Source organism: Rhipicephalus microplus, chromosome X, assembly GCF_043290135.1.
Source record: "Rhipicephalus microplus isolate Deutch F79 chromosome X, USDA_Rmic, whole genome shotgun sequence".
Classification (NCBI taxonomy): domain Eukaryota; kingdom Metazoa; phylum Arthropoda; class Arachnida; order Ixodida; family Ixodidae; genus Rhipicephalus; species Rhipicephalus microplus.
Window position 1 is genome coordinate 315,334,647 of NC_134710.1, and position 22,379 is coordinate 315,357,025.

At 42.1% G+C, this 22,379-nt stretch overlaps 1 protein-coding gene across 7 annotated transcripts in view; it reads left to right on the top strand.

Moving 5' to 3' along the window:
- LOC119162364 (uncharacterized) overlaps positions 1-20,693 on the top strand; it is a 67,145-nt gene extending 46,452 nt beyond the window's left edge. Inside the window, exons 5-11 of one of the 7 annotated variants that reach the window (XR_012887384.1) lie at positions 2,996-3,202; positions 4,550-4,613; positions 6,590-6,641; positions 7,134-7,216; positions 9,705-9,803; positions 9,906-10,050; positions 19,850-20,693. Coding sequence is in view for 2 of the 7 variants with exons in the window: in XM_075879517.1 (XP_075735632.1) it covers positions 2,996-3,082 (87 nt within the window). In the remaining 5 variants the exon portion in view is untranslated. Of the gene's footprint in view, positions 1-9; positions 2,312-2,995; positions 3,203-4,549; positions 4,614-6,589; positions 6,642-7,133; positions 7,217-9,704; positions 9,804-9,905; positions 10,051-19,849 lie in introns of those variants that run through there. The other 6 variants (XR_012887385.1, XR_012887383.1, XR_012887382.1 and 3 more) reach the window with 6 other exon arrangements.
- Positions 20,694-22,379: the final 1,686 nt, after the last annotated feature.

Here is a 22,379-nt window from a genome sequence, read left to right on the forward strand (position 1 = left end):
TTTTCCAAAAGCGATGGCGAAGTAGTCGCAGCCCGTTGCTTATGTATGGCCGGCAACGGCGAGACCTGTTCTCATGTGGCGGCCCTGTTGTTTTACTTGGAGTACGGCGTGCGCGCGCGAGACGGCGACTCCTGCACAGTTGTCGCAAACAGCTGGCTGCCGCCGCACGTATGCAAAACCGAACACACTCGGTACTTATCGGGGTCAGTCGTTACCGGCCAGTTGATCCGGGCGATCCACTCGCGACGACGCTTTTCCGACAGGAACCTTGTCTTCTCGCACTCCGTTGTGCGCACTTTCGGGACTTTGAAGAAGCCTGGATCTCTGCTGCTGCTTTCAATTTTCATCTGTTTGCTCTGCGTACGGCTGGAGCAACCGACTATCGCACAGTAAACCATTGTCGCACGTAGTGTTAGAATACGCTACCACGATAAGTTTGCTGAGCGCTCCCGTCGACGTGTTTCCCGTGCTCCGCTGCCTGACTGAGAACGCACCGCGCGCTGTGAATACCCCCTATAACTATCGGCTCGCGATCGGTTACAGCGAACCTAGTCGGCGCTCTGTCGGCTTCCCGGGAAACCACTTTTTACTATGGATAAGGCATCGGCGAGGTGTCCATAGATTCTTATTGTTAAACGCCAACCCTGCCTCCGCGCCCCTCTAGCTGCCGCTCTTTGTTACCCGCCCTTCCGTCTTTTGTCCCCCGGCTACTCTAAGCACCCCGCATCGGACGCGGCCCGTGTTTTCACGCTGCCACACATCTTTGGAAGACCGGTTGGCCATCTCCTCTGTTTTTGATGGCTGGTACTGTCGTTGACGTCGCCGACCTGTAGTGACCAGACCATTCACCAACATTGTCAGCATCCGATCGTCTGCGTCTTGTCTTATTATATTGTTCTAGTGCACGCACGTATGCTACACTACTGCACTCTTATAATTCGCGATTCTTTTCATGTTTAGGACCTGTTCTCGCTCACTTCGCACTCGGCTCAGCATGCCGTCCGCACGCGCGCGGAAGCGTAAAAACGGCTGTTAACTTGCGTGGAATGAATCGCGAAATATCGAAGTCGGTAAGGTCCCGCAAACCCGCCGGCGCAACAAAAGGATTCCTTCACCACAGCCGCTGATTTTTTTTAACCCCACCGCGCGCGCCGTGGAACTTTCGAGAAAGCTGCCCGACCCGCCTCCTTCCCGCGTGTTTTGGTTTTCAAGGTCGCCTTCCTGTCGTATCCTCCCCTCTCATCACTCTATCGCAGCTCCTTGCCCTTCTCTCGCAAATCTGCTCTCCTCTCTTGATCACAACTCCTTCGCCCGTCTCCACCGCTCCGCGACACCAGCCACGCTGCCTCGAAGTTTTGTTTTCTGAGTAGAAACAGGCCCAGAGATGTACCACGCGTTCTGGCGCTTGTGTTGCTTGTGCGCGTCTTGCTCGCTCTCGATGTGCGTGTGTGGTCAGGATGGCGGACGGGAGGCCTTGCACGCTTTTTCCTGCCGCTCAAGGAAACGTCGAAAGTGTTACCGCTTCGCTTGATGAAATATGTGCGTTAAGTGCCGGGTTGCGCAGCGCTTGCTCATAGTTTTTGACCACCTGGTATTCAACTGTGGAGATGGTGAATATTTCGTGGGCGGCGGTGACGGCTACATGTGCGTGAAACTGTTTCGTGAGGCCGGCTTCGTCGACATCGGGCCCGACGCCGAGCCTGAAGCTTCCGAACAGGACCACTCCGGCGGCGATTTGTGGCAACGCGTCTTCGACTCCGACCTTGCAGAGAGGGTGGAACATCTGTTGCGATGGTTTAATTACAGCCGATGATGATGCCGACACCGTGGAACCGTGCACGGATAAGGGCATTGTGAATTGAGTACGCGGCAAGAGCGTTTTGGAGGAATCGGATTGCGAGAACGACAGAACTTTGGAGCCAGTGCCTCATACAGCTTATGCTACGGGCCTCGGCGAAGAGTACACCGCCGTTTGAAATAAACTCAATACCACCCTTATCGCTTGTACTCTTCGAAACGCGTGCATCACGGACTATTTTGGGCAAAAAAAATTGTGTTTTCACTTGCAACTTTTTTTAAAAAAACTGTGTTCCATTTACTGCGAACTTCGGGATACCGCGAACGCATGCCGCGTCAGGCTCATGTTTGTTATAAGCGGGCTCGACTTGTGTCTATATTTAAACTTGTGTTTTACTTTAGCGGAGGCTTCTGCTTACATATAAATATTGAGCTTGCCTGTCCACTTTGAAGCATCCCATGTCAGAATCGACAACTACTGAAGACCTTTGGATAAAAGCTTCAAAGTTTCCAGGTTAGGATCACATTTTCTGTAATTGAATGGGGCAGGACGTATTTTCTTTAGGAAAACTTTGGATTCTGGTAGTTAGTAATCTGCTCTCATTGGATACTGACCAAGTGTTTTCATTACTGAGATGTCCTTGTTTTATCAGTTTATTGCATTTATTGCAGACTGTTGCTGATTGCTTATTTTTCTCACTAGCTTTCCAAAAGTAATTCTTCGGTTTTGCCTGCTACAGACTTAATATTAACGTCTTTGTCATGCACTCTGCAGTGGAAGGTGCTGAATTTGAAAAGGCCTTTCAAAACATTTGTATGCATAAAATTTAGGTACAAAGCCATTCTTGCATATCATCCTGTACTGTACAGATGAATCCCTATATAATAAAGATGTGCCAGGTAGTAATTCTTGTCTTTTATAGGTATGTCTCTTTGACACATTCATTTTCGTAATACTTATTTTAATACAGGCACACCGGTGTCATGTACACTGAAATGTCTGTTACATTAGTCTCTCTTGTAAAGGGTTCTGAATGCATTTCAGTCTAGGAAGGCTGCAACATATCGAAGTTTGCAAAGTGAATATAAAAAATGCTAGTTTTTTCATCAGTGTAGAGTATATGAGACGGTTACTGTCTGTGTCACAGGACATAATTTTGAAGGTATTTATTTCGCAGCCTTTTTTTTTGTATTCTAGGATGCTTTTGGGGCCTCGTTGCAAGATTACGCACCGTTGATGTTCGAGCACATGAAAAGTATAGTCAAGAAGGATGTCATGGCATAGGTGATTGAGACAGAACGGGAGCTTTCAAAGGCCTACAAGAATGCTCAGGAGGTTGCATTTCTATCATGGCTGGCTGGGTACTTTGGGGACAAAGAACAGGGGCTCTTCAAGGTTTTCGAGGTAGGTGTAGTGTACAAAATTTTGTGATTTGTATAGTATTCAGAGAAATGCTCATTAGCAACTAATAATAATAGCAGCACTAATGCAGACTTGTTTAGTGCAACTCCTTTGTTCCCCTTGTGTAAACCTGCCTAATACCTGAACTTTTTTTTTGTTAAGTGTCATCGGACGTATGTTCAGTGCAAGAATATTTTTAAGAGGTGAAAAGTGAGCTGGAGTGAAATATGCATATTCTCTATGCACTATGAGGCACTTTCTTTTAGGAAGTGTGTTGAGGCAAGTTCTTAAGGCCACAGAAATTTGAAATGTAGTGGCTGAAAAAAAAGTCATCGTAATATCAATATTATGCTTTGCTACATCCTCTGGTGCGCTGTCAAAAGTTTTGCTGCTTTAGTAGGCAGCATCGTTGGGTTTTTGTTGTCGGCCTTGAAGTAATTCTTTCACGGGTGTTGTAAGCTGTGAACGAACCAGTGAACAAATAAATGGTCACACTGCACGTTGGACATCTAAACTACGACTACTTTTGGATTGCAGAGAAGTTTATCATGAATACTGATAACCATGAAGATAGTGAAGTGGTGCTTTCATCCTTGTAACTGGTTGACTAATCAACACAATGTGTTATTGCAATGTATAATCTAACTTTAATATGTCCTGAAAAACACAAGCGCCCAGTGAGATACCACTTTTATTTATTGCATTGGTTCTGTGGGTTTAATACTTCAGGACGAAACAGTTTGAACTCAATATAGTGCACGTGATAGTGGCGGCCTTTACTGTGGCCATAGTCTCTGTAATTGCTGGCTAGAGGAGCTGAACGCTCCTGAATGCACTGTGTATTTAAAAATTGGACTTGCTGCTTCCTATCTCTTGTCTTTGTTGCTACAAGAGTACCTGTCCAGCAAACAGTTTAAGCTGGGTTATGTAAACTGCTATCGTTGCAACCATGAGCCTGCACGACTGTGTGCTTAGACAAGCCAGGCATCATTAGCAATTAAAACCACAGGTACCCTGGTGGCTGGCACTCCAGCTCCCTATTCTGCTTTGCAGGTGCTCATGTGGCCACACACTGACATTGTGAGAATTATGGTTCATTGTGTAGCACCATTGGTCTTGGCATGCCTTTGTGTAAAATCTCGTTTCACTTGATGAATATCTGCATGTGGCTTTTTTAGTTAGAAGTGCTTAATTTCCTCACCTTCACCAAACAAGATGCTATACAAATACATATAAGGTATACATTATGCATTGTGACAAAGTTTTAAGGGGAGGGAAAACACTCTTAGTAAATGGACGTCCTATATAGCATATACCACTTGAAAACTGAGTCATTCTTTTCCTTTTTAGCATGGCACAAGTATAACTGAAGTGCTTTCTGAGCTGCCACCTACACCCATCATTGCAGCCCTAGGTAAGGTGTGTTTTCAAGTTTGTAACTAGTGCGTCAAGGAAGGTGTTCCCTGCAGTGGGCGTGATAGGATCGATGTACTGGGGTGAGAGGAACCATGATAAGAGTTCAATCTTGGTGGGGGGGGGAAGGGAATTCGGGCTTCTTATGACAGTGTTTGCCCTTAGGAGGATGGGCGCGATAAAGGGCAGGCAAAAGTGGGGAGAGGTAGGCACCATACTGCTGCAGCCCCTGGTTTCATGTTGTTGTGGATTGACACTCTTTCATCGTGGTGCATGTATGCTCATTTACTTGTATCAAGATTTGCCTGTCTTGCATGGAATCAAGAATATGAGAAACTCCGGCAGCCTAAATGGTATTGATTACAGTACTGTTAAATCAATGCACTTAATTGAAGGGGTGTCTCCTAACTTTCGAAATAAAGCCACGATTCTGTGTTCCAACCAGGTGTTGCAATGCATAAAAAGCTAAATGTGTAACATGGTCTAGCCTTGCATGTTTTCATGCCACGGAAGATTTGAGGCTTATGCATTCTGTATATATTTTTTATGTATGTATGTAGATATGATGTATGTATGCGTGTATGAATAAACTTCAATATTTTAAAAGATGCACTATCGGAAGGCAGTCACACTATGCTGAGAATGTACTCTACCGTACTTCTTTTGTTAGTAGCAAAGAATTGATTGATCAGGTCATCATGTTTATGGTTAACTTTGTAAATATATACACTCATGCTAATATTTTCACAGTAATTGTCTTGCATGTGGGTGGGGCATGCAGAACTTTTTTTTTACTTTTGCAGTAAAGGAAAGATATTGGCAAACACTGTAAGTGCCGCTATTAATAAAAGTTTGCATTATACACCATGGAAAGCGATCATTTGTCATACAAGGTTATCGCAAGCTGCTACATATCTTTTGGTTGGTGCATCATATGTCATTGAGAAATGTAGGTTGGTCCTACATTTAAAACTGTTTTGTCACCATGTCCAGGAATTCAGATGATGGGCGGGTAAAGGGTAAAGAATGAGAGGACAAAGGCTTTTAACAGCAGTCGCGGTACGAAATCAAGTACTATCACTTGTAAAATACAGGGTAAAAATGAACGGTTTTTATACTGCACATTCAGCATATGGTGGGACACTGCAGTTGTGCCACATGCAACCTCTGAAGCAATTTGACCTGCATGGATGGGAACACTCGACACGATGGTCTAGTGCTTATGGTGGTTCGACTGCTGGTCCATATGTCAGGAGATTGAATCCCAGCCGCAGTGACTCCATTTTTGATGGGTGGGGGGAGTAAATGCTTGAGGCCCATGTACTTAGATTTTGGTGCACTTTAAGCCACCCCCTGCCCCTTACAGGGTCTCTCATAATTGCTTTCTTGTTTTGGGACCAAAAACCTGATTAAATAGTATTGTATTTGCACTGGCAGGAACAATTCTTATGATGTGCAAGAACATTCGTAATGCACTTTATAGGAAGAACCTGCTCTCTAGAACATGTCTTCATATGGTCTAGATAAATTTTATGTAATCTCTTAAAGTAATTGGTTACTTGTAATCGATTACAAATTCTTTTAATTTTTGTCATACAATCTATGATTTCTTTTCAAAACTGTAACACTTTAGGTTTTTTCATTCTTCTTGTAACTGTTTGCCCAAAATTAACACCTTACCTGCAATACCTTATCTAAGGGCCAGTAGCAGCAAAGCACTGCACAACCATGACCAGTGTGCAAGGTGTTGCTTTATATATAATACGACCTTTCACTCCAGCACATGCACTGAGAGTGTTCAATGTAGCAGCTGATTTCTTAGCAAGAAAGCACTCAATTATTATTAATAACAACTTTGATAAACTAATGACATTAAACGTTAACCAGATCCAAATTGTTCAATTGCACAAACATCTACAACGATGACCTATGGAAGAGACAATTTACCAACAGAAGTCTGTTTCCTTGAACACGCAGTTTTTATATGAACCCATGAGCACCATTTGTACAATCCGCCGCCGAGGTCTCGGTAAGCCTTTCAGCCTGCAACAAACCTTTAACCTTCTCTTTAACATGCCAACTCCAGTAGTTTAACATGCCAGCCACAAGGTTAGAGATTACGTAAACTTGCATTATTGTGCTACAGTAATAAAATTATGAAGTAGTGTTAAAGGAACTGATTACATTTCTATGATTCTTGAGTTACTTTTCTAGGGCTGAATTTAACCCCCCCTCCCTAATCAATACATTTAAAAAATGTAATTGCAATTTTGATTGGTTACTTGTTTACTGTAACTACTACAAGTCGAATGTAAATGAGCTTTTATATTAATTTTTTTTTGTTCCTAAGACGCTGCTGGAACAGTTGTTAGTTGACTGAAAACCATCAAATAAAGCGATAAAAATATAGGCTCTCCCATTGTACCATGTAAATCTTGTAAAACTTTGTAGCAATACTTAATTTCTAAATTGATGCTGTAACGTGAGTTTTACTATAGGAGTCTTTCATTTTTTTTTACAGGAACCATCATTTCAGACAAATGTTATGTCACCTGTGAGCAGGAACTCGTTTGTGAAGCGGCCGATTTTACCGAGGCAGTCTGTGTAATGTTCTTCACTTATTATACATTCAACATGATGTACCCAAATAGTGCTGCGATCACACTAGAATTCTTGCAAATGTCAGCCTTTCTGTTGGTGGTAATTTGCATTGTTAAATGAGTGCTGTCATTCTCTTATTAAATTCAGTGCCGCCTTAAATTCAGTACTGGAATTTATTATTTCTGCACACAAATTCAAAAATGTCTGATGCCAACCACTAAAAGTGTTCCCGAATATTTTTGTAAGTTATGGCTCGCAAAACTCTAAAAGCATTCATCTCTTACGAATAAAAAAAAAGCATTGACCTGATCTGTGGGCTGTTAATGATGGTATTTGCACAGTGGAATGTAGCATCGCATGCCAGGTCCTGACACTTTGTTAATGCCTACTAGTTCTTTAGTTTAGGTTTAACACTGCACTGCAAGCTGTTGTTATGAAGAAAATTTATACTTGTGCCTTGACTTCTACAGTTTGTACAGAGTGTAACAATGCTCTGACCTAGTTATTGCAGTTAGTGCAGACATGACTAAAACGTGTGTTCTAGGTATTCCGTGTAGCCAAGGTGCAAGATGAGAAATTTGACAGCTCGAAAGCAAAGAGTAGACAGGCATTTACACACAAGTGTAAAGAGATGTGCAAAGTCAGAAGAACAAATGCTCGATTGAGAGGCCTTTGTCTCTTCAAAAAGGAGCAAGAGTGGGGCCTTGAGATGTGGAAGAAAAAAAGAACATTTCTATCATGGTACATGCTAAGCATGAGATCACGAGTGAGACATTCCTTGCCGCTACGATTGATGGTAGAACGGTTATGGTGCTTAGCTGCACACTTGGAAGTTGTGGACTCGAACCAGGTTCTGGCAGTCACATTTTGATAAAGGTGATAGAGGCCGAAGCACTGTGTGATGTCACTTCACGTTAAAGAAGATGAGGTACTCAAACTTTTCAGAGCCTTTCACAATCGCGTGCCTCATAATCATATAGTGGTTTTGGCACGTAAAATCCCCCATATCAAGTACAGGAATGGCTGTATCAGAGTACACGTGCAGTGATGGTTGCTGTTTAAAAAAAGTAATGTATATAATATATATAGGTATTTAGTATATAGTACATATAGTATTGGCATACCTAAATCTAGAGTAAACTGTGAAATTCTGAGTGGATGTCTTGTCCAGTTTTGTAGCTAATTTCTGTACTGTTTCAGGAAACACTTTGCACTCTGTTATGCACCACATTCATGCAACTCTGATTTGCTTCAATCAAACAAAATCCCAATTAGAAACATTGATAACCTCATTCAGGTGCAGGCACATAGCATCGCAATTTCACAGTGATATTTACTTTTTCCACATTATTAACACTCGCCCAACTGTGCTCATGACACCCATGGTTAATTTTAGGTTCCTACAAGCAAAACCTTGACTTTCAAGATTGGTATTTGCGATTCAGATGAGATTCCTACGGTGCACATATTTGGCATATACACGACCTTCAGTATTTGTGTATACTGCCTGAAGCTTTTGCATTGGTGCGGATTTCTTGTCAGTGGTGCTTCGATAGTATAATCACGCAGTCTGGTCATGTCTCCTTGCTTGCCTTAGGCTGATTGTATCAAAACCAATTATATTACACCTTGCCAAGAATGAGACTTTCATGCTTACACTGCTTTTTTTTTTCCCTGGAGTAAAAAAAATCTGTTGCCATCATGTTGAGTTTTGGTGCTATTCTCTCAAGCCCACCCTACACTTTTCTGGTAATTTATTTTGTGATGCAGACGTGGAGGGGGGACATTTGCTTTAAATAGGTTACTTTAAGGCATTACTCTCTTTATTGCATTTCCTGTTGCACATTGAATTTGATAATTGCTTACACACATTGTTTCATTACTTTGCATTCTACGTTCACTGATCTCTGCCACGTTAGGCCATTTCGCCTCCACTGAAATGGGACTGTGTACTGTGCAATGTCTGTGCACGGTAAAGAACACCAGATGGTCGAAATTTCTGGAGTCTTCTACGATGGGGTCCCTCATAATCAAGCAGTGGTGTTGGGTGTTGTACTCCAGATATAATTGTTAATAATAATATTATTAATATTATAAATATTATTATTACATGTGCACATGCTTTTAGTCTGCTGCACATATATCTATGTAAAAACAAGCAACAAAAACTAACTTGAGGGTCATGCACCAGCTGTATCGTAACCATGTGCACAAGTTGCAAAACCAGAATATCTTTAATAATGTATGCAGTGTTTGCAAAAAAAGCCGCTATGCACATGTACATACCGCATTATGAGAAACCACTCGACACAACTAACAGTGCCTTGAAATTTCGCTTCAGCTGGTTACACTGTCAAATGCAGTAGTTGCTGCTAATGCATTGTGAACCATTTGGTCATGTGCATGTTCAGACCATCACGACTCAGAAAAATAATTATTTTTTAGGTAGTAGTCAAAGGCTTAGGCAGAATTTTTCTTCTCGGGAGAGCAGGGGGCACCTGCCATGGCAAAAAAAAAATGTGGGGAAGGAAGAGCATAGACCCAGTGTGCCACCCACCCCCCCCTGGCTAAGCTAGTAATACTATCTCAGGTAACTGCTTTCTATGGTGGTATTATACAGTCTTGGAGTAGCAAGACAGTTAAAGCGCATGGATGGTCTTCTTGCTAACTAAAGAAAATTTTCATTTTACAGGCAGCTGTTTCATATCAATCCCCCAAAGGTTACCAAGCGTGAAGGAGGACAGCGGTCGAGGACATCTGTTACTGCAAAAGTAAAGAAGCTCAACCATGTGCACCAAGCAAATGTCCTGTCAGAGCAGCTGAACTGTCCTAACCAGGTGTGTTTTATTAATCATAAAATGTCTTGTAATAGCTTATTCTCATATGGTACAGTTTTTCATGTGAAGTGCTGCATTTTAACAGCAGATCATGAGTGCAAGCTTATCACGGTTTTCTGCACAATTGTTTATTTTCGGGTTTTTGATTTGAACCTCTTCGATACCCTGATATAACTGATAATTCATTGTAGGAGATACCAGTGTGCTTGCATCATAATAGGGTTGGTCAGATGAGGACATGGTATACCCTGCTAACTCGAACAATTTGTACACTAACTATCAGTGTCTGTATTGCACTAATTTTGGTGCTCAATTTTGCTTTGTGTCAATACGCAAGGAATTTCCTACACAGCTCCCCCCTCCACTTTTTTTTTCCTTAGCGGATTGTATTGGAAGTGTCGGTTATGTGCAAGAAAATGCAATCGCTGCAAAAACTACATGTCAGCATGCATCTCTTATGAAATAGCTTTGGTACTTGTTTTTTCGAATCTGGGAACAGAAATCTAGTGATATTTTTCAAAGTGATGACTGCCATGATTCCAAAATATGTAAAATATCACATTTCTAGCTTTGATTTTAAGACAAATAGAGATACCAAGAAGCTTTGGCAATTTCTGGGAAAATAAATCTTTTATATATGCAAGACTCATGATCAGTTTATTATTCTTCCTTCTGAGCATAAAGCTTCATTATTATTATTTTCATGTGCATGCTGTTCTTCATCCAAAACCTGTCCATTTTTTTGCGTGAATCTCAGCAGGCTGAAAATCTGTCAGTATCATAGCTTCCATTGGCTTGGCACTACATAAGCGCAATGTTTCAAAGCATGGGGTTACAGAGCAGCGAAGTTGTGTCAACACTCAGCGAGTTCCACAGTTGCACTCGTGGAGCTTAGTTTCAGCACATGCTGGTTGAACTTGGGAAGCGAATCTGCATTGTTGGCCACAGTAGCTCTCACGTGACTGGCTCAACAGATGTGTGTGGGAGGTGTCTAAAACAGCTCCAAACTTCCGTGACATTAGCTAGTTTTTATATATGTCTGAGATACTTTATTGAATTGTACCATGTCATTAGGAGGCTAGTTTAGTGTAAACCTTTTTAGAACAAGATTTCACTGATATGGCAGAGCTCTTGGGTACTGTTCACAAAATAGCTCCCGCCAGATCATTATTGAAAGTTGACACTCTCTGCCGCATATTGCTTTTGGAAAGATGACTGAAGCATGGCCTTGGAAGTTTTCGGCTTCTGGGCCTCACAACGTGCCCCGAGTGGGTCTCTTGTCAGGATTCCGTTAACATGATCAACTTTTTTCAAAAAAGTATATGACCCAAATGGCTGCTACTTTGCTGTAATGATGCCAGTTTTCATCAAGTTGCATTAGGAAGCTCAGCACTTTTATGAGTTAGCAATTGATAAAAACTTTGCAACTTTGCCATTTATTTGAAACTACTGAATGTGACTTTTTGTCTGGTTTAAAAGCTGGTAGGACAATAAATTAGTATGTTCTCTTGGTACAGCTCCCTAACATGTTTAAATAACACTGTGTGCTTTGCACTTTATGTGCTGAAGCTTAAACATTATAAAGGAACGACAAAAACAAGTGCTATTTCCAACTATCGTTCACTTAACCAACACAAAAATACATACCTGACACATGTTATCACAGCCATATCTGTCAAAGCAAAACCAAAAGGCAGCTGAACTACATAGGATTATCAAGTGCAGGTGAATCTAAGGGAGCTACTAGTTTCCTTTTAGTTAGTGCAATGAATGACTTGTCGAGGTAGTAGCAATATCTAAGAGAACCTGTATCAACGATTCAGTACTTACGGCCCTCAGTCAAGTACTCATGGCCCTCAGTCTCCAGCGGCTGTGAAGCAACTGACCATGGCAGCGGTCAGATCTGCAACGCAGCAAAGGGTGCTAAGAATCTCTCGATCCGGACAGGCCGCCAGTGGAACCTAAACATGGCAACGTTTAACGCTAAAACCTTATCTAGTCAGGCAAGTTTAGCTGTGCTATTCGAGGAGCTAGAGGGCATTACCGTATTTACTCGATTCTACCGTGCCCTCGATTGTTATGCGCACCCGGTTTCCACGACAAAAAAAAGACAAAAAACTAAGACATCGATTGCAACGCGCACCCATTTTTCTCGTTGACCCGCTTGATCACACCACTCGGGAAAACGACTCCTTTTGAGAGCGTCTTCCGTTTAAATGTGAGGTACGGGGGAAGCTTGTGCCTATCTGACCTGCAACGGAGCACTGCTGTCACTCTAGTTTTACCGTGGCCCGATGTCAGTACACGAACTTGCTTCGCCCCCTTCTCCTCGACGGTTGTGGTGCCAGGCATGTCGAAGTAAAGAGGCGTCCGATCAGCATTCCCGATTTGCCCAAGCAGGTAGCCGTTGTTGTGCCACAAGTTTAGGAGGAACCTCTAATAACTTTGACGCTTTTCTTCGTACTCCTCCAGCAACTTCCGGCATATGCCCGTTCGCCTTCGGAGGGAAAAACCTTTCCTCTTCATAAAGTTAGTTAGCCAGCACCTGCTCACTTTAAACTGGCTCTGCATTAGCCCTTTTTCTAAGGCTAACTGCATAGCCTGCACTTGGAGCAGTTCTGTCGTCACGGGCCGCTGTGCCGCTCACTGCTTAATCACATACTCGCCGAGCAGCTCTTCAATTTGTGGAAACCGACCCTGCTGTGGTCCACTGAAGCCTTTGCGTGAATCTTTACTGTCGACAATATTCTGCTTTTGTTTCCGCCAGTCCCGCACGCACGTTTCGGGAACTCCGAACGACCGCGATGACTTTTCTTTTAAAAGCAGCATTGTGGTACACTCGTTGAGTTTTTTTAGTCGGCCCTACCATGCCGTCGATGCTAATGTACTACAAAATGACGAACTCCTCAGCACACGTACGAAGTGCCGCACATGGGAAACACATAGCCAGAAATGGCCGACGCGCCATGCCGACGCACGTAGGGGGCGGCCATTTTGAAAGTGCCGATGGCAATGGAATGATCATAATCATTTTTTTTTCGTACTCGATTCTAACGTGCATGCGATTTATGAACTCGCTTAACCGGAAAAAAGGTGCGCGTTAGATTCAAGTAATTACGGTAAATGGGATGTAATAGGGCTCAGTGAGGTTAGGAGGACAGACGAAGCCTATACAGTGCGACAGAATGGGCACGCCCTTTGATATTTGGGCTTGGCTGACACAAGAGAACTGGGAGTGGTGTTCTTTGTTCACAGAAACATAGCTGGCAACATAAAGAAATACTCTAGCAATAATGAAAGGGTGGTAGGTATCGCAATTAAACTCAATAAGAGATACAAGATGAAGGTGGTACAGGCTGACGCGCCTACATCTAGCCATGATGACCCTTCAGTTTAAAGCTTGCATGAAGACGTGGAATCGGCAATGAGTAAGATAAAAACACAGTATACTATACTGATGGGAGACTTTAATGCGAAGGTAGGGAAGAAGCAGGCTGGAGACCAGGCTGAGGGAGATTATGGCATTGGTACTAGAAATGCCAGAGCAGAGCTTCTAGTAGAATTACCAGAATGCAATAACTTACGGATTTTGAATACCTTCTACTGAAAACAAGGAAATCGTAAGTGGACATGAAGGAGCCCTAATGGCAAAAATAAGAATGAAATAGACTTTATAATGAGTGCACACCCAGGCATCGTGCAGGATGTGAAAGTGGTTGGCAAGGTACGATGCAGTGACCATAGAATGGTACGGTCTCGAATTCATTTAGACTTGAAGAACAAATGAGAGAAACTTATACTCAAGAAGCCAATCGATGAGCGAGCACTGAGAGGGAAAGTACAGGAATTCCGAGTCTCTCTTCAGAACAGGTACTCGGTTTTTATTGAGGAAACCAACCTTAGCGTAGATACAATGAATGATAAACGGACGAGTATAATTACGAAGTGTGCAGTGGAAATTGGAGGCAGGGTAGTTAGACAGGACACTGGCAAGCTTTCCGAGGAAAGGCAGAATCTCATTAAGAAGCGTCAAAGCAGGAAAGTCTCAAGTGCAATAGACAAAGCAGAACTGGCAGAGCCTTCGAAGTTGATTAATAGGCGAAAGGTATCCAATGGAAGAAGGTATAACATGAAGAGAATTGAACACTCTCTGAAAAACGGAGGGAGCGTCAAAGCAGTGATGAGCAAACTTGGGATAGGCAAAAATCGGATGTATGCACTAAGGGACAAAGAAGGCAAAGTAACTACCAATATAGATAGGATAGCTAAAATAGCGGAGGAGTTTTAGAGAGACCTGTACAGTAGCCGGGAATACCAAAACCTTAATACTATAAGAACTAGCAGTAACCCAAATGACACCCCACCAGTAATGATAGAAGTCGGAAAAGCTTTGGAGAGCATGCAAAGAGGCAAAGCTGCTGGTGAGGATAAGGTAACATCAGATCTGCTGAAAGATGGAGGACAAATTGTGTTAAGAGACACTTTGTAAACAGGGTCACTAGTTTTTCTAATGGGAAGAGTATCAGAGTCTTGGAAGAATGCAAACATTATCTTAATACGTGAGAAAGAAGATGACAAGGACTTGAAGAATTACAGGCCGATCAGCTTGCTCTCCGTAGTATACTAGCTATTTACAAAGGTAATTGCTAGCAGAGCAAAGAATACATTAGAATTCAATCAACCAAAGGAACAAGCAGGATTTCGAACAGGCTACTCAACAATCGACCACATTCCTTCTATTGACCAAGTAATAGAGAAATGCTCAGAATATAGCCAACCACTATACATAGCCTTCATTAATTACGAGAAGGCATTTACATGGCCATTGATATTTCTACTGAATCAGACACTGCAGAATCAGGGCATCCACGAAGCATATATAAACATCCTGGAAGAAATCTACAGGGGATCAAGTGCTACCATAGTGCTTCATAAATAAAGCAACAGAATACCAATCAAGAAGTGTATAAGGGAGGGTGATACAATCTCGCCAATGCTATTTACCGCGTGCTTACAGGAGGTTTTCAGATGCCTAGAATGGGAATAGTTAGGGATAAGAGTTAATGAAGAGTACCTTAGTAACCTGCGCTTCGCCGATGACATTGCACTGCTGATAAACTCAGGGGACAAATTGCAACTCATGATTACGGAGTTAGACAAGGAGAGCAGAAAGGTGGGTCTTAAAATTAATTTGCAGAAAACGAAAGTAATGTACAACAACCCCGGAAAAGAGCGGTGCTTCGAGATAGGTAATAGTGCACTTCAAGTTGTAAAAAACTATGTCTACTTAGGACAGGTAATAACCGCGGAGCCGAACTACGAGACTGAAGTAACTAAAAGAATAAGAATGGGGTGGAGCACATTTGGCAAGCACTCTCAAATTATGACAGGTAGATTGCCACTATCCCTCAAGAGGAAGGTATATAACAGCTGTATCTTGCCGGTACTTAGCTACGGAGCAGAAACCTGGAGACTTACAAAGAGGGTTCAGCTTAAATTGAAGACGACGTAGCGAGCAATGGAAAGAAAAAGGGTAGGTGTAATCTTAAGAGACAAGAAGAGAGCAGAGTGGATCAGGGAACAAATGGGGGTTAAGGATACCATAGTTGAAATCAAGAAGAGGAAATAGACATGGGCCGGGCATGTAGTGCGTAGACAGGATAACCACTGGTCATTAAAGGTAACTAACTGGATTTCCAGAGAAGGCAAGTGGGTTAGGGGGAGGCAGAAGGTTAGGTGGTAAGATGAGATTGAGAAGTTTGCGGGTATAAATTGGCAGTAGCAAGCACAGGACAAACTTAACTGATGGAACATGCGAGAGGTCTTTGTCCTTGCAGTGGACGTAGTCAGGCTGATGATGATGATGTGTCAACAATGATTTTGTTGCTATTGTTAAAGTGACTGGTCAACACTGTGATGGTTTTTACGTAAGTGAATCTGCTCAATGCTAATGCCTCTCTTTGTTTCATAAAACAACAGACTTTGTTTTGCACTTCTTGATTTCCAATTTTGGTATTCTGGCAGCTCACATTGTGAAATGCCAATGCATGTCTTTATTTCATGAAGCAACAGTGTTGACCACTCATCTTAGTATCGAAAGATTCATCAATTGGTTGTGGCAGTAGCTAATGTAATCTGCATTAACAAGCCATCTAATGCACTAACAAAAAAAAGGTCTAGTTTACAAAAACTTTTTTGCATGCGTTATTTCAGTGGATTTTTCTGGCTTTTTGGTTTAGTTTGTTTCGTCGGCTTCATGCTACGACAAGTATGATTGTGATCGCATGTCCCAGGCATATCTTTGTGTGTTGTAGTTGCAAATAACAGTTGTAAATCAGTGCTTGTCTTTTTGTTTCTCTTTTCTCTGTGCACTTTTCTGTGCCATAAGCCAGTGCTTGTCTTTTTGTTTCTCTTTTTTTGTTTTCTTTTTGTGCCATATTACATTATGGAATACCAACTAGCCCACTTCCATACCTTGCCTAAAGAACACTTCCAACTTCATCACTCGAGCTGAAGAAATTGCATGGTCAGTGCTCACATGTGAAATATTTAGCACATCTGATTCATGCAAGATGTCGATCGCATCAGCTTCGCAGATTTTTTTTTGCAATTTTTTCACGCATTCCGCTGAGGTTGTGGCAGCAGCCACAATGTCCTCATATCTTGCCTTCTGCAGGATGTTGCAAGAAAGCTTTGCTTACTATGCTGGTCACCAGATATCTGTTCAAAGCATTCACTCAGTCAACATTAAACAATCTGTTCAATTATTTTTTTACTGTTATTGAGAGCATTGGTGGTATGCACAGCAGTGTTGTTTATGGATTAGTTGATTCAGACATTAGCATTCTTGCATCTGCAAAAAGTTTAATCAGTACATCTTTGTCATAAACTTCTTTTGGGTATATCAGCTCAGGTGTTCGTCCTGTTAGCATGGTCTTTGTGGCTTTGTGGTTCTTACATGTGATACCTTGCATGTTTAAATGCCTGTTGTGCTGATTCTGGTGTATAGTAAATCCATGTCTTTCTTATTGCTTATGTCATCTGGTCCAATGTCTTTTGCATGTTGCCTGCAAGACACATCAGCGAGTGTTTACTGAATTGTTTGCACCATCTAAGCTTCTGGTGGTACCATCTATAACTGATTCTGGGATTATGCTATTTGCTAGTGAATTGGGTCATGGAGCATCTGCAGTAGATTGGTGACCATCTCAGCTTAGCAAACGCAACAGCATTTTAGTGCACAAATACTGCCAGCTTTAATTGTTTTGATATTCGGATACTCATTATCCTCATACCATCCTCTACTGTCTTTCATTTTCTTACAATTTCTAGGGCTTGTCTCGTAATAATATTGTGATTCTAAGGTTTAGAACCTCAACACTTCTATATGTTATTCTCCAAAGCTGAACTTGTTTCTACCAGTACTGTAACCCAGCTAGAAGTCAATCATCAACATCCTTTCGATAATGCAAGTGCTCACTGTCAATGCTAAAGAAGGGCCAGGGTGTTCTGGAGACCAGCACTTTCAGCTGAATAATTGATTGTTAAGCAGCCAGCCAACTCCTTGATTATATGTCAGGCAAGGGAAAATCTCTCAAAATGCTTACATTCTGTTCGTCAAAGCTTTTTGCCTTTGTTGCAGGAATGACATTGAATTTCTTGAAATATTGCATGCAGCTGGTAAGTACTTCATATATCATGTGAGGAAGAGTTTTTAATTATTAGCGCCCTGCTGCCACATCGCTCTTCTTGAAGAGGGTACTGAAAAAAATACTGCATTAGCACTTTTTTTACATGGCACACTAATTACTGGCACGTGCTGCTATAAACAATTACAGGGTCCTCATTATGAACCAGTCTCAGTTTCAGTTTGAAAGAGCTCCAAAAACGAAAATTGGCCCCATATCTGCATGTAATCTGCAAACGTCGTCGAAAGACGATAGTTTTGCGTGTGGAGAGAGTGAACAAATCGTTTATTTGATGTTCTGCGCAAGAAAATTGGTGAATGGTATTCCGGAGGCACTGCGTTAGAGTGCCTCGAGCGTGCAGCGGAGGCGAACGAGTGCATCAAGTCATGTCACACGTGAGAAATGAGCTCCATCTGGCAGTTTTTTTAAAACACAAAGCACGTGGCCGTGCGCAGCTGTCTCGGAAGGGATAAGCTGTAGAACGCGAGGCGACGGGTAGGTGCCACCACCATCTTGTCTTGGCAAAGCGTTGGAAACACTCCCCGTTCCGTGCAAGCGTTGCATGGTAAGTGCAGCGTGATAAGTGCTACGGTCCTTAAAATTATTTATGTATGCATTTTCCAGTAAGAGATGCATATGCAGAATATATGCGTGTTGTTATGGTTCCCCAGACATGTGCAATAATTGCTTTTTAATTGACAATTACACAAGCATGAACGCTCAACCTTGAGCAACATTGGCGGTCGCTGCAGATGGGGTCAGCCGTTTCAAGTACCCGATGCCTGTAAGAAAGGACAAACAGACAAGTGTACAGACACACAGACATACAAACAGACCGGCCAAAATTTTTGCGTCGAAGGTCCCAAGAAAGACTATCGTCTTTAATAAGCCTACATGTGCAACTACCACACCTAGCATGTGCTGATGCCCTTCTAAACCAGCACACAGAACTGTGACATGCTTTAACGCAGTCCTCATGAACTCCTTTCAAACGGAGAAACAAGAAAGCAGAGTCGCTAAACATGAAGTGTGCATCGAGTCCATTGACTAGACTTACTGGTGGCCGCTCGCAAGTCTATCTGCTGGCACTAATAGGGCAAAGGGGAAATGATGACTATGTTGATAAAACTTGTCGCACCGACATTGGGCAAGCAGAGCGTCACTTTCAAGGGTGTCCTTTCTGTGAGGAGTGGCATATAGCACTGAATCGCGCATGCAAACCTCAAAATTCGTATATACCAGATTCCAACCAATATTTGCAAACGATAGCCCCCCCCCCTCCCCGCCTTGTTCTATGGCTAAGGTGTTTGGCTGCTGACCGGCAGGTCGCGGGATCGAATCCCAGCTGCGGTGGCTGCATTTTCGATGGAGGCGAAACTGCTGGTGGTTCGTGTGCTCAGATTTGTGTGCACTTTAAACAGCCCCAGGTGGTCAGAATTTCCGAAGCCCTCCACTACGGCTTCTCTCATAATCATATGGTGATTTTGGGACGTTAAACCCACATGTCATCATCAATATTTGCAGACGGTATGCACGTGTTCATGGGAATCCATGTCATAAACTCTCTCAGCTGCGAAATTTTGTGTCGATACCTTCCTAATCCTACCACCCCCACTGGTTCACAGAATTCCATGAGTTTTTTTTTTTCATTCTTTTCAAGGTAGTTAACAATTAAACATAATTTAACCTCATTGTCTCATGGCGGCACAGTCAGTGCATGTGTAATGCAAACACCATGCAGCAATACGACAAAATAACAGTTGGCATGTTTTGAATTTTTTTGAAAAATTCGCTTCTTCTAGAAACTTTGCTTGGTGTAATAATTGTTTTACGCAAATACAAGCAAGCCTTTTTATCTTTCGCATGATCAGTGCTGATATTTCTTTCTTCCTGCTGTCGTGCAAAATAGCGAACCAGGTCCAACCTGTCTGATGCTCCCTGCTTTCCCCTTCTTTTCTCCCCTCTCTCATCGTCTCTCTGCGCTGTATAGGGGCAGTGTAATGTACACGTAAGGCTACAAAATGGGATGAGACTACGTGATTGCTACAATTCTTGCTTTTTGTACTCGAGGAGCGTGATTATGATGATACTCCTTTTGTTTTGTTTTTCAGTGAACACACCTGCGGAATTGTTACAGGTGCCGCAGGAATGTGCAGGAAGTACAAATGCTAAAATTATTTATTATATGGGCTTTTGAGAAGCACGAATGCCACAACTGTTTGTAGGTTTTCATAAGACTTTTTATTACATTCTCGATCTGTAATAAGACATTACAATCAATTAAAGTTTCTGTGAATTCACATTGCATATGCTTCACCTATATTTTTTATGTGCATCTGCATAAAAAATCCAAGCAATGCATTTCTTTAATGCATGCCTATTATTTACCTTATGGATGATACATAGATCCTTACGTATACCTACCGTATTGATTAAATTATAGCATCACATAGATGGCACTACAATGTGCCCCTCGTAAAAAGAAATCCCAGCGATGCTGTTTTTTTTATGCATGCTTACACTTACGAATGATGCATTTGTTTCTTGCGTACAGAAAGTGAATTGATTGAAACATAGCACCACATAGATGGCCCTACAGTGTACATACCATATAGTGCTCTTCATTCCAATGTTACGGAATCGGGTGATGTTATGCATGACTATCTGTACGTGTTTGAATGCTACACCATTTCTAGACTTTCATTTTATTTGTACGGGCGTGGCTGGAAGCATGTTACCTACAGGTTTTTTCATATACAATAGAAAACATTTTTTGCAGTGTACTCACTGACTTTTGCATTCCAGTTTGTAATGAAATTGTTTATCGTCATGTTCATCACATACCCAAGTCACCTGACCGCCATACACAGGTCTGTGAACGGTGGTTAGGTGACTTCAGCTGATGAAGCACATGAGCAGAAACCCTCCCATTTGATGCTGGAGAAAGAATTTTCTCTCGGCACATAAAATGTGTCCATTCAAGTCTCCAAATATGAATACCGTTGTGACATAATTCACTGTTCTGAAAATTGGTGCGCATATAGTACTGGATGTCAGTTTTTTATGATTTGCAATAGACATACACTGTGATCATAAAGATTTCATTTTCAGCTTTCACACCACATACATATCAACAATATGCTTAGTCTCATTGAAGTTAGAAGGCTTGCACACATGCGTCGCGCATTTCAGACAGCAACACCTCCGGAGCGATCCTTTTCTCGCATTTCTACAACTATGGTGGTGTATCCATTTACTCTTGGCATGCTTTGACGTGACCATGTTTGTTACAGACACACCGATATCTTGTTGACAGCCGCAATACTCCTCCTTCACTCAGTTGCTGCCTGTCATCTGACTAGATAAAAAGTCTGTAAGTCTTTCGAAACTACATACAACACTAAAAGTTTACAATCCGCTGGTTAAATAAAGTTTGTTCACTTACTCACTCACCAAAAGTTTCATCAGATGATATTATTCATGCAAGGCATGTTACTCAATCTACACATATACATGCAGCACAGCCACTGTCCTTTAGCTACGACTGAGCTTTAACTGCGATGCTGTGCTTTCGATAGAGGTATGAAATTTTATTTTAATGTTAGACGGGTGCAAGGACCGGGCCCTCTGCGTTTTTTGCTGCATGGCGGCGTCCTATGCATTGCTCAACCGGCGCTCTAAACCACGCTAAATGCAGAAATAGTTCGATTCCGTCACTACAATCGACTCATTGCTTTCGCCTTCCGACCATCTTTACCACAAGATAGATAATGCAAGTTTTTTCCAGTAACAGCGGACCAAATGGCTTATCTTTTAAAACAAGGACGTGGCTCACGCTCCACCAAACTGGTATTGATGATGATTATGATGCCCTAAAATGGCTAAAACCCCCGTGAAGCTGAACATTTCTTCTTCTTCTTCTTCTTCTTCCTGTTCTTCTGCCTATTATTAATAATATTATTATTATTATTATTATTATTATATTGTACTCCTTTTTAGTGGAACTATGGTTCTCATAGTCATAGAAACCCATTTTATGAACTTTAAGTACGTAACATCATATAGATATTTCGGAATTCAGCTCCCCAATAACCTTTCTTGACATGCGCACATTGAATACATCAAAAACAATACCAACCGATCTCGCGGGTACATATGCAGAAAATTGCCCCGCCGTGGTGGTCTAGTGGCTAAGGTACTCGGCTGCTGACCCGCAGGTCGCGGGTTCGAATCCCGGCTGCGGCGGCTGCATTTCTGATGGAGGCGGAAATGTAGGCCCGTGTGCTCAGATTTGGGTGCACGTTAAAGAACCCCAGGTGGTCAAAATTTCCGGAGCCCTCCACTACGGCGTCTCTCATAATCATATGGTGGTTTTGGGACGTTAAACCCCACAAATCAATCAATATGCAGAAAGTTTTCCGATGCACCATGACATCTAAAAATACTGTTCTACAAAATACTGATTAGACACAAGCTCAAATTCACTTGTTCTGTTTGGGATTCCAGTCAAAATCATTAACAACTATAGTTGAATCATTTCAAAATTTTCAACGTGTTTAAATAATTAAGACGATTATCTTACACCTAGCGTTTCACAAATGAAATCGGTCTTTGGAAAAACGGATCTGAAACTACCCAGAA